Below are 16,541 nucleotides of genomic sequence, written 5' to 3'. Positions count from 1 at the left end.
TAGAGGGTGTGGCCATGCGCCCTCTTCTCAGACTGGCTGTGAGGCTAGGAAACTGTTCATGTAGGAATGCTCGGACCTGACACCCATAATGTGGTGGTGCACCATCTTGTTGGAAAAACTCAGTTTCCTGGAAACAGTTTCCTGGAAAGTGGATTGGTCGTTGAGTGGGAGAAGAGGGTTGCATTGACAATCCAACACAATGGGCAGCACTTTGAACACATTTTATAAGTGGTCATAAACTTGTAAATAACTCATGAAAGAATAAAGTTACGTTAAAACCAAGCACACCATTGTTTTTCTTATGAAATTCTCAATACATTTGATGTCACATGACCCTCTTCCCATTGAAAAAAATAAAGTTGGATCCAAAATGGCCACCTTCAAAATGGCCGCCATGGTTACCACCCATCTGGAAAAGTTTTTCCCCTCCCATATACTAATGTGCCACAAACAGGAAGTTGATGTCACCAACCATTCCCATTTTATTTAGGTGTATCCATATAAATGGCCCACCCTGTATTTTCGGCATCATAGCAAAGGGACAAACTTTTTTACTAGTACTTTTGTAGTTTTATCCATTTATCAAGATGAGAAAACCCCTTTGATTTCACATTCCGTGGTCCCATCAGTGGTTATCGCTAATTGCGCTTTAAAGATATTGTACACCTCTTTTTTTTATATTTTACAAAGGGCCCAAGTGTCCCTGTAAGTCTCCATTCTTCCTTTTCGGGCAACCAACGCACCAACCATGCCAGGCAGAGAAGGAAATGAGATTACCAGGGAGTCAAGGCAATTATCTGCAGGATGGGTAGGTAGATATGAGATTTTATTTTAAAACACAGTCAGGTCCTTTGTAAAATAACAACAGTGGTAAACACCCCTTTAACCATGATTGCATTTGGGCTTTCTTCATTTTAATGGCCCATAGCAGCTGTTTTTCCTGCTACCCTGGTAGCTACACCTATGGCCCACATCATTGTTATCCTGTATATATTGGAAAAAAAATTCCATGATGTATCCATTGTTCGGAGTCGTAATTTTTCTTACAAAGCAGTGGCTAGCAATGTTGTATGGGCAGTTGGGCACACCTATGATACATGTATGTGGCTCTTTCAACCATATTGTGCAGATGTGAGCTAAATTTGGAAGGTCATTATTGTGACTGTAGACTGGCAAAACCTGATGGTGAGTATTCTGATCACTGTCAGGATTTCCGTCAATTGCCAGATCAAGTGGGTGGGAATTTCAGCTTTATGAATGTTCCTCACATATACTTGATTACCTAGAGGCTCTTCTATGTCTTGGCGGTCTCATACTACCTTTTTATTTCAATTTACCTCCAGAATGTAATGTATCCCTTAGAGTTCACTTACATGGGGCATCTTACTGCTTCTGCCATCATCCATCAGTCATTCCAGTTACTCATTTTTGATTCGTGAGATATATGCTTTCACCGTAACATTAAAATTTTTACTATTATCAACGTCATTTGTATTATATTATATATTCTATTATTTTATTCATCTCAATTCAGTTATTTATTCTCTTATGAACTGATTGATAATATTTATTGTATGATTTTTATATTTATTGTATGGATTTATGTTCTAATACAAATATTGGATCTCCACCATTTTATGGAAGTTGCTTACATGGATCTCATTCCAGTGGCAATTTGGCTATATAAATCATTTAAGCTCTGGATGTTAGAAATAATATTACTGTTTAGTAAATAAAGATGACCAAGGTCCTAGAATTTTTCTTTTTGAAGTTTTTTAATAAATTTTTCTAACTATGACTGCGGTGGATATTTTTTCGCCTTTAAATACTTGAATTTTACTTGTGTCAAAGTATTTGGAGTCCACTTTCTAGTTCTCTGGGAAATGACAACCATGCCTCATGCTTCTGGTTTCGAACCCTTGATTCTGTGTTCTGTGGTTGGCTTCTCTTTCTGCTGAGTCACAATTGATACACCTTTTCTTTGGGTGTTTTAGTTCTATTATCTTTGTTTCTGTTGGTTTTGGGTAACAGGTGTTTTTCATTTATTCTGTTTGTCTATCCTATCACCGTTCAGGTGCAGCTTTAAATATCTTCCCCTACTGGTGTTTCTGACTCGCCCCCTGGGCCGTGGGGCACTCGGAGCCGGGCAACAGGGCAATAATGGGGGTAGTAGTGGCAACCTGGTCCGTGGCTCAGGGTGGTCAGACCAAATGTTGTGGCAGTCTATTTCTGGGTTTTAAATGTCCGACTACGCCACCCGTGGATTGCGGTCAGGGTTAACCGCCGCTGCAGTGCAGACCGCTGGGGCTGATGTAAATGTGCAGCACTGAATAGTACAACTCCCCACGGGAGGAGTATGGCCCCAGGGCAGTATATAGATGGATGATGGAGGGGATGATTCCGACCGCAATAGCCAGGAAACGGAGGCCTCTTAAACAGTTCAGGGTCTTTATTAGAACAGGTGAGACGACCCAAGAACAGTCCCGGCTAGGAGGGGGCCTGGCTGTCTGAGAACAAGTGGGAAGCTGGCCCTGGTCAGGGTGAGGGTGAAGGCCTACCGTACTCTCTGCGCTCTTTCTGGCTATTTCCCTCCTTGTGGTGTAACAGCCCACGTTCCTGAGCTCAGCGTGTCTTCTCGCCCATATGGCTTGCAACTTGGGTCCCTTTCTACTCTTGGCTTGGTACAGTTCTGCTGGTCCCTTCTGCTGTGGCGGAACCTCCGGGCTTCTTAGGCCAAGGAACATACAATCCACTGCGGACTGGTTATTTGCTGTAGGACTTGGAATCCTGACAGCCTTGGACACCAAAGTCCAGTAGTTCAGTTTCTCTCTCAGCCAGGACAGGCTTCCCTCGCCTTCCGTCCCTGGCTTGTGGCTCCTCTACTGCCACTCGTCCTCCTCAGCCTCAGCTGAACTGGCTCTCTGTAACATACCTGGCGGCGTCCTTGAATAGTGGTCCATCTCCCACTGTGCAAGAGCGCGCACTTGATTTCCAGTCCAGACTGCCACTCTGACTTCTTTCCATACTGTCTGCTTTGCTCTGCTCTGGCTGTTTAGGGCGACGCCCGCCGAACTTCCTGATTCTTGTAGCTGCTGCAGACACACCCCTAATGCGTCCTCAGCCTATTGCTGTCTGTCACCTGGTATTTAAACCAGCTCCTCATTGGAATCCATGCCTGAGCATCTCGTTCTGTCAGTTGGCTTCTTGTCACTGATGTGCCAGGTCCTGTCTGTTTCCTGCCTTGCTGTATCAGTTCCCGTGTCTGAACTGTGTCCTGTCTGTACACTCTAGCCAGCTGTCTTTCTGCCTTTCCTGGAGGCTGTATTTCCAGGCCCGTGTGAACACGCTCTTAGCCTGTTCGTCCCGCCCTCTGGGGGCCGCATACCCAGACTCGCTCCTGTTTCTCGCTACAGTAACAGTTCTTGTCTAAACTGTCTCCTAACCTGCTTCCTGTTTTCCTCTATGCCCGTACCTTTCTCCTGCATTGTCTGAACCAGCACTTGGCTTTACCTTGGCTCGTTCCTGTATTTGTTGTAGTAACAGTTCCTGTCTGAACTGTCTCCTAACCTGTCTCATGTTTTTCTCTATGTCCGTACCTTCCCTTTTTCTGCACAGTCTGAACCTGCTCCTAACTCCTACTAGTTGTCGCTGTACTTCCGTTTGTGAGTTTAGAGTCCACTCGCTACTTAATTACTAGTATCTTGTGTGTATCTGGTTCTGCCTTTCCCTTCCAGTCTGTTCCGTGTGAACAGAGCCCTGTCCCCTCTGCTCTGCCTTGCTCGCCGCTCCGGCGGTTTCTGCCCGCTTTGCCTTGTTCGCCGCTCCGGCGGTTTCTGCCCGCTCTGCCTTGTTCGCCGCTCCGGCGGTTTCTGCCCGCTCTGCCTTGTTCGCCGCTCCGGCAGTTTCTGCCTGCTCTGCCTTGTTCGCCGCTCTGACGGTTCTTGCCTGCTCTGCTTTGCTCACACTCTGGCGGTTCTTGGCCTCTCTGCTTTGCTCACTGCTCCGGCAGTCTCGCTCTGCTCTGACCCTTTGCTCACTGCTCCGGCAGTCTCGCTCTGCTCTGACCCTTTGTTCACTGCTCCGGCAGTCTCGCTCTGCTCTGACCCTTTGTTCACTGCTCCGGCAGTCTCGCTCTGCTCTGACCCTTTGCTCACTGCTCCAGCAGTCTCGCTCTGCTCTGACCCTTTGCTCACTGCTCCGGCAGTCTCGCTCTGCTCTGACCCTTTGCTCACTGCTCCGGCAGTCTCGCTCTGCTCTGACCCTTTGCTCGCTGCTCCGGCAGTCTCGCTCTGCTCTGACCCTTTGCTCGCTGCTCTGGCAGTCTCGCTCTGCTCTGACCCTTTGCTCGCTGCTCTGGCAGTCTCGCTCTGCTCTGACTCTTTGCTCGCTGCTCCGGCAGTCTCGTCCTGCTCCACTCTCGCTCACCGCTCCAGGCGGCCTTGTCCTGCTCTACTCTCGCTCACCTCTACTGGTGGTCTCGTGTTGCTCTGCTCTTGCTCGCCGCTCCGGGCGGTCTCACTCTGCTGTGTTTGTCCACCGCATCTGCGGTTCTGTTCCTGAGTCCCAGTCTGTACTGGGTCCTATCCACTCTTTGCTCCAACCTGTCGTACCAGCCAGTACCTCCCTGCCTGCATACCAGTCGTGCTCGCCAGCATCCACCCGTCTGCATTCCAGTCGTGTCTGCCTATACCCACCAGTCTGTGTGCCAGCCGAACCTGCCTGTTCCTGTATTCCCCGGTGTGGGCCAACAGCCGTGTCCAGGGTCTAACCTGGAGCAGCACCTGGTCCCTCTGCTCGGTTCCTCCCTGGTGCACTGGCGTCATATGCCGTCGTGCGACCTTGGTCGGATCGGGCAGATACTTAGTTACGCCCCTCCAGGCACTCTCCGGTTCATGGTCCAGTGGGATCACTAAACACGCACACGCCAGTCAGTCCGGGCGTGTGCATTACACTCTCCTTTCTCTGGGACACCTCTCAATCCAGAGACAGGTCGTCCAGAACTCCCTAACCCTGCCCCCAGTTCCAGCTTTTATAGGGGCAGCCTGCTCCCCCTACTGGCCTGGGACAGGAGGTGCTGCATGGTAATGGTCCCTGACCAGAGAACCTCCCCCTTGCTCTCAGACACAGCTTTATTATACATTTGTGGCATCCAGGCCAGGGTGACACATTTCCTGTGGGTGATAGACTGTGTTGGATTCATTCACTGTGCTGTAGTTTGTATTTGTTCTAGTCGCTTTGTGTGTGATTCCTTTTCTCTTTAGGAAACTGCTACTCTAGCGATCCTAGGAGCTGCTAAGGACATTCAGGGTAAGCCGTCGCCATCGAGTGGGGGCACTATTGCATTACCTTGGGGTACCAACCTCAATAGTCAGGCAGGGACAGACGAAGGTCAGAGAAGGGCTTTTGCTAGTTAGACCTGGGACCTGTCAAGGTCAGGTATTTGTCGTCTTGGTTTGTACATTACCCATGTGCTTTGGCAGTAATAACACCGTGAGCCCAAATAGTATCTGAATGGCAACGGAAAACTTTGTTCTCAGATAGGGCAGGATTTGTTTTGTCAACTAGCTGGCCCATAGAATACAGTGGGGAATTGTTTTACCTGTTTTGTCATGTATTCACAAAATAAGAATAACAAACATGGTGAATTAATTCACCAATGCATCTAATGGACCAAGTATCAGCAAAAATGTGTTGGGCAACATTTGTCTTCACTACTTAGAGAATATTGATATTTATCAGACTTGTAATAAGATACTTGTGTGCATTATGCAGTTCAAAGGAGGATACAGCTGCTTCTAATGGAGGATAGAGGAGGATATAGCTGCTTGTAAAGGGTTGATCTCTGACTACATACTGTACTCAGTCATCAAACACACTTGAGAAGAAGCTGTGACAGAATCTACCTCCATTTCTGCTCCTTTAAGGCTGTGTACCCACGTAGCATTTTTCAAGCGTATATGCTGCAGAATTTCCGCAGCGTAAACGCTTGAAAAACGCATGTATATCCGCACCCCATGGTCCCCAATGGGATTCCGCAAGTTCTATGCACATGCTGCGGATTTTTCCGCAGCGTTTATGCCGCGTTCAAAAATCCGCAGCATGTCATTTAATTTTGCGTTTCCGCAAGCGGAATTGCCTTTGTCCAATGCATAAAAAACGCAAGGCAATTCCGCATGTGGAAAACGCGTGATAAACGCGCGAAAAATGCGCGATAAACGCGGACTTGCATTTATGCAGCAGAAATTTTCTGCTTCATAAATGCAACGTGGGCACATAGCCTAAGCCTCATCCACCTGCTTTATAATAAATGGGAATCCAGCATGATCTAAGACCGCCTCACAAGTCTTCCCTGTTTGTAGCAAATTTACTGTGTTTATAGCAAATTACAAAGAGTCTCGGCATTATTGTGAAAGCCTGGGATGGGCTGAAATACATCCTATACGATTTACTTGTTGATTGAGTAAAAGAACGAATTCAACATTACGTTAGTGCAGGACTCTCTGAAATTTTCTATTATACTTTTCCACGAGCACCACCTTGACTTACGGAGTGCCGATCCATTTTTGAATTTCATCTTTCCCTGTGTTTATAACATGCTGCTCAGTGATGGTCTCACACAGCTGTCAAAATAGTGAGGTAGTGGAGTACCCTACTAAAGTGAATGTAGTTCCTCTTTCTTAAACAGAACTTTCATTACTAAATTAGGAATTTTATAGTTTTCCTAATTATATACAGTACAGACCAAAAGTTTGAACACACCTTCTCATTTAAAGATTTTTCTGTATTTTCATGACTATGAAAATTGTACATTCACACTGAAGGCATCAAAACTATGAATTAACACATGTGGAATTATATACTTAACAAAAAAGTGTGAAATAACTGAAAATATGTCTTATATTCTAGGTTCTTCAAAGTAGCCAACTTTTGCTTTGATGACTGCTTTGCACACTCTTAGCATTCTCTTGATGAGCTTCAAGAGGTAGTCACCGAAAATGGTTTTCACTTCACAGGTTTAATAAGTGGGATTTCTTGCCTTATAAATGGAGTTGGGACCATCAGTTGTGTTGTGCAGAAGTCTGGTGGATACACAGCTGATAGTGTTAAGGGAGGGCAATAACCCTTCACGGTTGACCAAGTGAGTGTCAAATTATTAAATTATTATGTTGATTGCAATCCACAGAAAACCAAACGGAAATAATGTTCTGTATTGGGAGGATTCAAAGAATCTCTGATCCCGTTTATTTTGCTTAGCATTTTATATTGTTTTGAGTATATCAAATAGCCAATCAACTCTACAGCCATACTACAATACTATTGGCTGACTGATGTTAGTATAATTATTACGGAAAACACATATATGGTCATATTATCATTGTTAGTTTGAAGCACTATGGAAATTTTGCAAGGTCAAACTTGGCCTAAACAAGAAGTTTGATAAGAGTGTCTGACAAAATGTTCTCTTGAGAAAAGGTTAGTATGAGATAAGTTCTATGGGAAGAGAAAGAAAGAATGTATGTTATGCAAGAAGTGATAATAACATGATTTTAAAGCGAGTAGACAAAATGGAGTTGCTCTAGCATGAGTATCAATATGTCCTTTACAATAGTCCTACTGAATAGACTGTTAGAATTTGTATTATGGAAAGAAAAAAGCAGCTAAGTAAAGAAAAACGAGTGGCCATCCTTACTTTAAGAAATGAAGGTCAGTCAGTGCGAAAAATTGGGAAAACTTTGAAAGTGTCCCCAAGTGCAGTTGCAAAAACCATCAAGCGCTACAAAGAAACTGGCCCACATGAGGACCGCCCCAGGAAAGGAAGACCAAGAGTCACCTCTGCTTCTGAGGATAAGTTTATCCGAGTCACCAGCCTCCAAAATCGCAGGTTAACAGCAGCTCAGATTAGAGACCAGGACAATGCCACACAGAGTTCTAGCAGCAGATACATCTCTACAACAACTGTTAAGAGGAGGCCTTCATGGTAAAATAGCTGCTAGGAAACCACTGCTAAGGACAGGCAACAAGCAGAAGAGACTTGTTTGGGCTAAAGAACACAAGGAATGGACATTAGACCAGTGGGAATCTGTGCTTTGGTCTGATGAGTCCAAATTTGAGATCCTTGGTTCCAACCACCGTGTCTTTGTGCGACGCAGAAAAGGTGAACGGATGGACTCTACATGCCTGGTTCCCACCGTTAAGCATGGAGGAGGAGGTGTGATGGTGTGGGGGTGCTTTGCTGGTGACACTGTTGGGGATTTATTTAAAATTGAAGGCATACTGAACCAGCATGGCTACCACAGCATCTTGCAGCGGAATGCTATTCCATCCGGTTTGCGTTTAGTTGGACCATTATTTCCATTATTTATTTTTCAACAGGACAATGACCCCAAACACACCTCCAGGCTGTGTAAGGGCTATTTGACTAAGAAGGAGAGTGATGGGGTGCTATGCCAGATGACCTGGCCTCCACAGTCACCAGACCTGAACCCAATTAAGATGCTTTGGGGTGAGCTGGACCGCAGAGTGAAGGCAAAAGGGCCAACAAGTGCTAAGCATCTCTGGGAACTCCTTCAAGATTGTTGGAAGACCATTTTCGGTGACTACCTCTAGAAGGTCATCAAGAGAATGCCAAGAGTGTGCAAAGCAGTCATCAAAGCAAAAGGTGGCTACTTTGAAGAACCTAGAATATAAGACATATTTTCAGTTGTTTCACACTTTTTTGTTAAGTATATAAATCCACATGTGTTAATTCATAGTTTTGATGCCTTCAGTGTGAATGTACAATTTTCAAAGTCATGAAAATACAGAAAAATCTTTAAATGAGAAGGTGTGTCCAAACTTTTGGTCGGTACTGTATACTTGAGAAAGGTTATATATTTTGGTCTCCTTTTACTTAATGAATTTTTCAAGAAGGTGGTAAGGTTTCTTTAAATGTCAACTGTCACTCACACAGTGGCACTCACAAATAAAATAAATAAAAATAAAGTAACAGCAAACATTTCCACTTTTGACCTGGTGACAATTCCTTTTAAGTCACAAAGAAATATTAATTTTAATTTATATTATGGGATGTTATTTTTGAATACACCCATCTATCACTGTAGAACCTCTTTTTGAACTGATAATTAATATGAAACTAATATGAAATGTTCTAGCTGCACAACACAATGCTGTTAAAAGCATAATACAGATATTAAAGGACCCCTTAAACGATATCACAAAAATTGAACTTGATTCAGCACTGTTGCACAATGAAACATGAAACAGTCAAGGGGGTGAATACTTGTAGACTTCGTAGTGACACTTAATCCTTAAGTCTAATGACCCCAACATTCTAGGACAAATTTCTTTGCTGATCTCTACGAAGATTTGAGCTTGCGGATGTCAGAAGTGAAGATAGGCTGCAAAAAGACTTGCTCTGTCTGCATTATTTGTCATATTGTAACATGGTGCGGGGCGGTAGCCAAAGGCAAGGTACTGGTGTTTCACGCCCTGGCACGCTACATGAAAAGGTCCTGGCTGGGTGTGTGGACTTTGTCTACGGGGGTGCTGCGCCCTTGCAGGCCCCATGATGCCAGTGACATCGGCTGGCTAGGACCAGATGTTATCAAGTTAAATGTGGGAAACAGCCATTGAAAAATAAACAGTCCTTTACTGAACCATAACATGGAGAGTAGTATGTACATTGGGTAACTTGCAGAAACATTCAAGAATGTTTCTCTTAACACACAGAACATCTTTATACACTTTCTTTACTTCTTAAACTCACACGGTTCTTCCTTCACCACAACCCAGCAGAGTGCTTCAGGAGCTTCCCTTGTCCCCAATAATGGCACTACAGTTCTGTAAGAGAGAGCCCTAATTTTCAACCCACGTCTTTTTTTCACTTAGGGGAGCTATTTCTGCCACTATTTCCTTACATAGCTTCTCTGCTTGCCGATGCCTTGGGACTACCTCCCGGGCCACTCTCTTTGTCTCGCGTTCTCTCCTCTGATGCATTCTTTCACCTATTTGACTTGCAAATTTGGAACTGACCCGCTAGGCCTCCTGGCCCAAATCCCAAAACTGAGAATCACTCACTCCTTCTATTGCTTTTCCTCATCTCTAGCCTGGATGACACTATCCGTTGCCTTAGTCTCCTCTCACTTCAGGGACACCCACTTCATGAGGCTCTTTTCACTAGTCAGACCATAGGTCTGCTACTGCACACTGAGCCCTATCTGACTTTCTCACAAAAAACTGTGTCGTCCCTTCACTTTAACCCCTCCCACTCTGGTCTAGTCCCAACTATTAACCATAACTGTCCTTAACAGCTCCCTACTGCTGGGCAGAATACAATCTATCACTAATGACACACATTACTAAACATGTCGTACATAAGATACATTGCAACAATACACGTGTCTTTCAGGGGAAACTTGAGCAACAATTCCATCTTCTTTCAATATCAGGTGTGGCTGCCAGGGTGATGTCCCTTGACATATGGTCTACTCATTATAGTAATGCATATTTTACAATGTCTAGAATTTATATTATGAAGCTGGACAACATATAATGACTACTGTTAGAACATGCGACTTGTCTGTCCCACTAACACATGACAGCAGATATTGACGTGTCTATTCTGGACATCTGAGTAAGTGTCAGTCAGGAATGTGCGCACACTCCCAGAATGAAGGAAGCAGCAGAATGTAAAGAATCTGAAGCAGAGTATAGAAAGCCATAATGAGATGGCTGCACTACTTGTAGTAGTGTATAACGAGGAAAAATATACAGCACCATTCATCCAAATTGTGTATTATATGCTGTTCACCAGACTAGGAAGGGTGAAGGGGTCATATCAAAGGCTTTTGTTGGATGGAAAAGGCTAAATAGAAATAGTGATATCATGTATGGTTAACTTTCTAAACTGTCAAGCCTTCAATGAAAATTAAGGAATCACAAATTGTTGGCAGTTTGTCAATGCGCTAAGCTAGTTCATTCTCGCATAGATTACAGTGGCGGGAGCATTGCTCATGCATTCCTGCTCTCTACTTTCTCTTTTTTTTTCCATTATATTTTTTATTGTTTTGATACATATAAAGGATATTATCCAGCACACCATTTACAAATAAAATATAAATGATAAAATTCTGCAGAATTCTGCATAATAAATAATTTAAGAATTGTATCATGTATTTGCACTGATTTTTCCATTTAGTTACTCATCACTAAGGGTGCTTCACACTTCGTTTTGGCACCCATTTGTTGGTCCCGTCAGGGTTCACGTTCGAACCCCCCTGCAAAATGGGATTCAGGAGTATGCGCCGATGGGGCCATATACTAAAATGGTGCCGACAGAGCGAACGTGCGCTGTGACGTGCATCATTTTCGAGTGTGTACACTTATGCTGGTATGCTGAGTTTTGTGTGCATATTTTGACCATAGAATGCATTAAATGTGGAAAATCTGCATGCAAAAAACACACATGACTGTGTTAATAAAGGTTTGTCAAAACCAGATACCGGTAAATAGCTAAAACAAAGCAGCTTTATTTAAAACATGACATCCAAAAAAGAGACAAAAATTGCAGCGTAAAAATCGCAATAAAAAGGCATGTAAAAAAATAACGCAAGCAACGTAACTAATCTATTAGCTGCAGAAAATCTGCAAAATCAAAAACTCACCAAATGCTCATTGTGGGAACGTAGCCAAAATGCTTTATTATATACAACTCTACCGCTGCTCTTTCCAGTGTCCAGCGCCGATCTTCTGCGCTTCTCAGTAACGTCACTGCAAATGAGACCTGCCGGCTCATTCTACATTCTGTGTGAGCCAGAAGTCACTGTTACAGTGAAAGCCTATTTAGACTCGTTCTGATGTTCCATAGATTTATATTGTAAAAGTCTCTTCAGGGTCACATAGAGCGCAGCGTAACTAGAAGAGTTAGAAGAGTGGTGATGTCACTCAGAAGAGCAGAAGAACAGCGCTGGACACCGGCAGGAGCAACAGTAACTGAGTATATTAATACACTCATACTACATTATATGCATGTACACACATTTTAAACAATAAAAATGTTAGTAGGAGTGCTTCTTTATGTTTTTTTTTAACAAAATGGCTCATGATGACTATTCATGAAATGTTCCACCTTTTTCTAGTGATATCAGAATACAGGATTTAGCAGCTGATTGTGTCCTCACACACATTGCTGAGCTAAACAGACTCTGACTGGTCAGAACTTTCATTGTAGCTCCAGCCTCATTTAGACACAAGCTTACTCTTTAGAGTCATATGCAAATTGCCTCTTCAGCTAGAGAGAGGCCTTGAACTCTATAGCGCCACCTATTGGAAGCAGCAATCCTACAAGCCACAAACAACCCTTTAAGGAGTCTTGCAATATGACTTGGGATAATAGCCAAATCAGAATCTCAATTTGCAGACACGGTGTTTCGGGCTGTTGGCCTTCGTCATTCATTCCAAGCCACGGAAAAATTATAACATTTTGATATTTCAGACTTGTTGTTTCTTTGCATAGTTACAACCCCTAGTTCTGCCTATTGCCAGCTGTACTCTCTATATGTTTCTTGCACTTTGGACTTTACAGGCTTTACATCAATAAACACAACGTTTTTGAGATGTGGGCTCAACACAAGGAGGCACTATGCACCATAGGGTTGAAGACCTCACTCTCCAGTGGCAATTTTGTGTGCAGTCAATGCTGTTAGTCTGTCTGAAGACAACTAGTGTCATTAAAGTGCTTTACCTACTGTACATACTGCTGGTCGCCATCGCTGTGGTGGATTTCTTTAAATTGCCCAGAAAATAAGTTTGAATATGCAATATGTAGGGCCTGATTCATTATTGCATTTGTGCCTTTTTTGTCTAGTTTTTGTCTTTTTCATTTGCACTTTTATTTTTTTAATGTGTGTGTGTTTTTTTAAACTCTATTTTATTTGTGATAGTTACTGCAGGAGATATAAGAGACATGACAACAAACCCAATGTAAGGTGGAGATATACTTATATTAGTGGGGGATGCGCTCACCTTCTGGGGGTGTGCATAACCCTGGTAAAGGCTTGTGGAATAATGGTCTGTCAGCTCCTGCTTGTTTCCTGTGTACTGCATTTTTTTCTATAGTACTTCATATATTTTCCACTGTTTTCAGCTGATTCATCTTTTGATCTATAGACTGGGAACTATGTCACCAGCGGGCCTGAATGGGATCTATAGACTGGGAACTATGTCACCAGCGGGCCTGAATGGGATCTATAGACTGGGAACTATGTCACCAGCGGGCCTGAATGCAGATCTATAGACTGGGAACTATGTCACCAGTGGGCCTGAATGGGATCTATAGACTGGGAACTATGTCACCAGCGGGCCTGAATGGGATCTATAGACTGGGAACTATGTCACCAGCGGGCCTGAATGGGATCTATAGACTGGGAAATATGTCACCAGCGGGCCTGAATGCGGATCTATAGACTGGGAACTATGTCACCAGCGGGCCTGAATGGGATCTATAGACTGGGAACTATGTCACCAGCGGGCCTGAATGCAGATCTATAGACTGGGAACTATGTCACCAGTGGGCCTGAATGGGATCTATAGACTGGGAACTATGTCACCAGCGGGCCTGAATGGGATCTATAGACTGGGAACTATGTCACCAGCGGGCCTGAATGGGATCTATAGACTGGGAAATATGTCACCAGCGGGCCTGAATGCGGATCTATAGACTGGGAACTATGTCACCAGCGGGCCTGAATGGGATCTATAGACTGGGAACTATGTCACCAGCGGGCCTGAATGTGGATCTATAGACTGGGAACTATGTCACCAGTGGGCCTGAATGGGATCTATAGACTGGGAACTATGTCACCAGCGGGCCTGAATGGGATCTATAGACTGGGAACTATGTCACCAGCGGGCCTGAATGGGATCTATAGACTGGGAACTATGTCACCAGTGGGCCTGAATGGGATCTATAGAATGAACGATTGAGTTTTTCCCCCTTTCTTTAACTTTTTGTCGGTTGCCTGATCCTTCCGCGTCCCCTTCTCCCTGGACGTGGGAACCCTTATGATGCGATCCATAATTTCTGGGTCATCACCATTGGTGTTGGGGCTACACTAGATTATTTCTGCCTCCTTCTCCTCCCCGTCTCTCTTTTCTCTGTTCCTCTTTCCCCTTTTCCTTCTTTTTCTCTCCTTTTCTGTTTTGTTTTGGTTGATCTGGGCATTTAACGGACATATTGAATAGGCTACAATTGTTGCTAGACTTCTCCTTATGATGACCCAGTGTATGAATATTATAAATTTTCATATTTGGATGCTTTAACCTCCTGGCCTGGACCCGTAGAAGCGTGATAGACACGCGAAACGGCCGTCGTCCGCAAAAGGCGCCTCTTCCCTGCATTTTTAATGGAAATGGAATAAAAGAAGATTTTATTACATCAGTGTGCCACCTCACTTTTTCATATATGAATTGTGACTTATTTTTTAGTCATCACATTGTCTCTTAACTATATTGTACCCTGGGGTTTTTTGAAACACTTATGGTCTATTTCTCTTTGATCTTTTGAAACTTGTTAAAAAGTTCCATAAATTTTAAACAAATGGGTTCCAGTTACTCCTGAAGTAATTTTATGTTTTATCTTTTTAAAAAAAATGTGCAGATATTTCCCAAAAAGTGTCATAAAACAAGACAAAAATAAAGAGAATTTTTCAAGTTTCAGCAAAATTCATGAACCACATGCTCCATTTTGAAAAATAAAAACAAAAACTTCAATGAATACTACAAGACTAAAAAAGAAAAATGTCTTAAGCAAAAATTAAAATGATGAATTGAGCCCAGTGTGCATTGTTTTTGCCTCTCCTGCTGTGGGCATTGTTGTAGGCTGTATGGCTTCTGGTACAGATGTGTGCCTAAAATACAATTTAAAATTCTCAGTTTATATTGCTTAATATTTGTTTAAGTTATTAAACATGGAATATTGTTCATTACATGTTAAATATTAGAGTTTGTGAACGTTTTAATTATTAAACCTTTTTGTTCAATAGGATGATGAAGTTGTCCTTCAGTGTGTCGCCACCATCCATAAGGAGCAGAGGAAGTTCTGCTTGGCAGCTGAGGGACTTGGGAATCGACTTTGCTTCCTGGAACCAACTTCAGAAGCCAAAGTAAGATTTGCCTCAATCTGTCTTATCTTAAGGAATACCACTAGCAGTCCTGTAATATTCTTTCAACAATTACTCGAAAGTGAATATTCTGACTTAATATTTTAAGATTAGGGAAATATAATTTTGTAATGATTATTGTAACATAATTATGTGCTCTCTATGCTTTTACCTCAGAAATTCCATTAAGCTTAGATGTGATCTTCTCATAAAGCTTCAAAACGTCCATCATGCCCTGAAATCTGTAGGGAGTTTGAGAATTATAGGCGTTGTTTCACAAGAGGTGGGGAAATTTCAGGTTGGAGACTACTGACAAAGTTGTGCCTGTATATGTTTTAAAAAGATATGGGCTTAAAGGGGGTACATCTTTTTAACACATATAAACTTATTTAAAAAAGCATTTCCTTTAAACTTTTTATCGGCTAAACCTGTGTAAATCTGTATATAGTGTAGGTGCATTAATATACTCACCAATCATCATCTTTCCCAGTTTCCAGCGCAGCTCTGGAACTCTGATTCCCACTAGCCGGCGGACACTGTGCTCTATGTGTGAGTTGGAAGTCGCTTTTACAGTGTAAATCTATGAAGTGTCAAAATGAGGCTCTGTTGGCTTATATTGTGAAAGTAACTTCTGGCTCACACATAGAGCACTGTATGAGGCAGCAAGTCGGAATAGCCATCATGTGACTCAGAAGAAGACCTGAGTGGCGCTGAAAATTGGGGAAGATGCTGATCAATGAACATACAGTGGGTACGTGAAGTATTCAGACCACTTTAAATTTTTCACTCTTTTTTTTCATTGCAGCCATTTGGTAAATTCTAAAAAGTTCTTTTTTTTCTCATTAAAGTACACTCTGCACCCCATCTTGACTGAAAAAAGCAGAAATGTAGAAATTTTCACAAATTTATTAAAAAAGAAAAACTGAAATATCACACGGTCATAAGTATTCAGACCCTTTTCTCAGACACTCATATTTAAGTCGCATGCTGTCCATTTCCTTGTGATCCTCCTTGAGATGGTTCTACTCCTTCATTGGAGTCCAGCTGTGTTTAATTAAACTGATAGGACTTGATTTGGAAAGGCACACAAATAGGTTTTACCATCAACTGAATACATCATAATAGCTTGTTCTGGTTTTTACCCCTCTTACCCCAACTTATCCTGGGAATGGGGAAACCTTTTCCTCCGTGTCTCCCGAGACGTGGTTGTCTATCTGAGCACATTGAATAATAGTGAATGGGAGATAAAGAAAAATACAGCACAAGTTGTAATCCAGAATGACCTTTCCACAGGATGTCAAGATCATTGAGTGGCCATCAGTTGGATCCCCATCAAGCAGGCACTCATTGTGTATTCATTCAATATGCTGCAAACATCTGGTA

General features: G+C 42.9%; 1 protein-coding gene across 10 annotated transcripts in view; it reads left to right on the top strand.

The window, feature by feature from the left end:
* The window catches only part of RYR3 (ryanodine receptor 3), a 786,940-nt gene that overhangs the window by 181,105 nt on the left and 589,294 nt on the right, over positions 1-16,541 (top strand). For all 10 annotated transcript variants that reach the window (XM_073638993.1, XM_073639000.1, XM_073639001.1 and 7 more), the window contains exon 2: positions 15,042-15,161. In XM_073638993.1, coding sequence (XP_073495094.1) covers positions 15,042-15,161 — 120 coding nt within the window. The remainder of the gene's footprint in view (positions 1-15,041; positions 15,162-16,541) is intronic.

The sequence above is a fragment of the Phyllobates terribilis genome, unplaced genomic scaffold (assembly GCF_046119375.1).
Source record: "Phyllobates terribilis strain yellow unplaced genomic scaffold, ASM4611937v1 Scaffold_7__3_contigs__length_470593459, whole genome shotgun sequence".
In the NCBI taxonomy this organism is placed as follows: Eukaryota; Metazoa; Chordata; class Amphibia; order Anura; family Dendrobatidae; genus Phyllobates; species Phyllobates terribilis.
The sequence above is the reverse complement of the archived record's forward strand: the minus strand, read 5'-3'. Positions and strand labels throughout refer to the sequence as shown.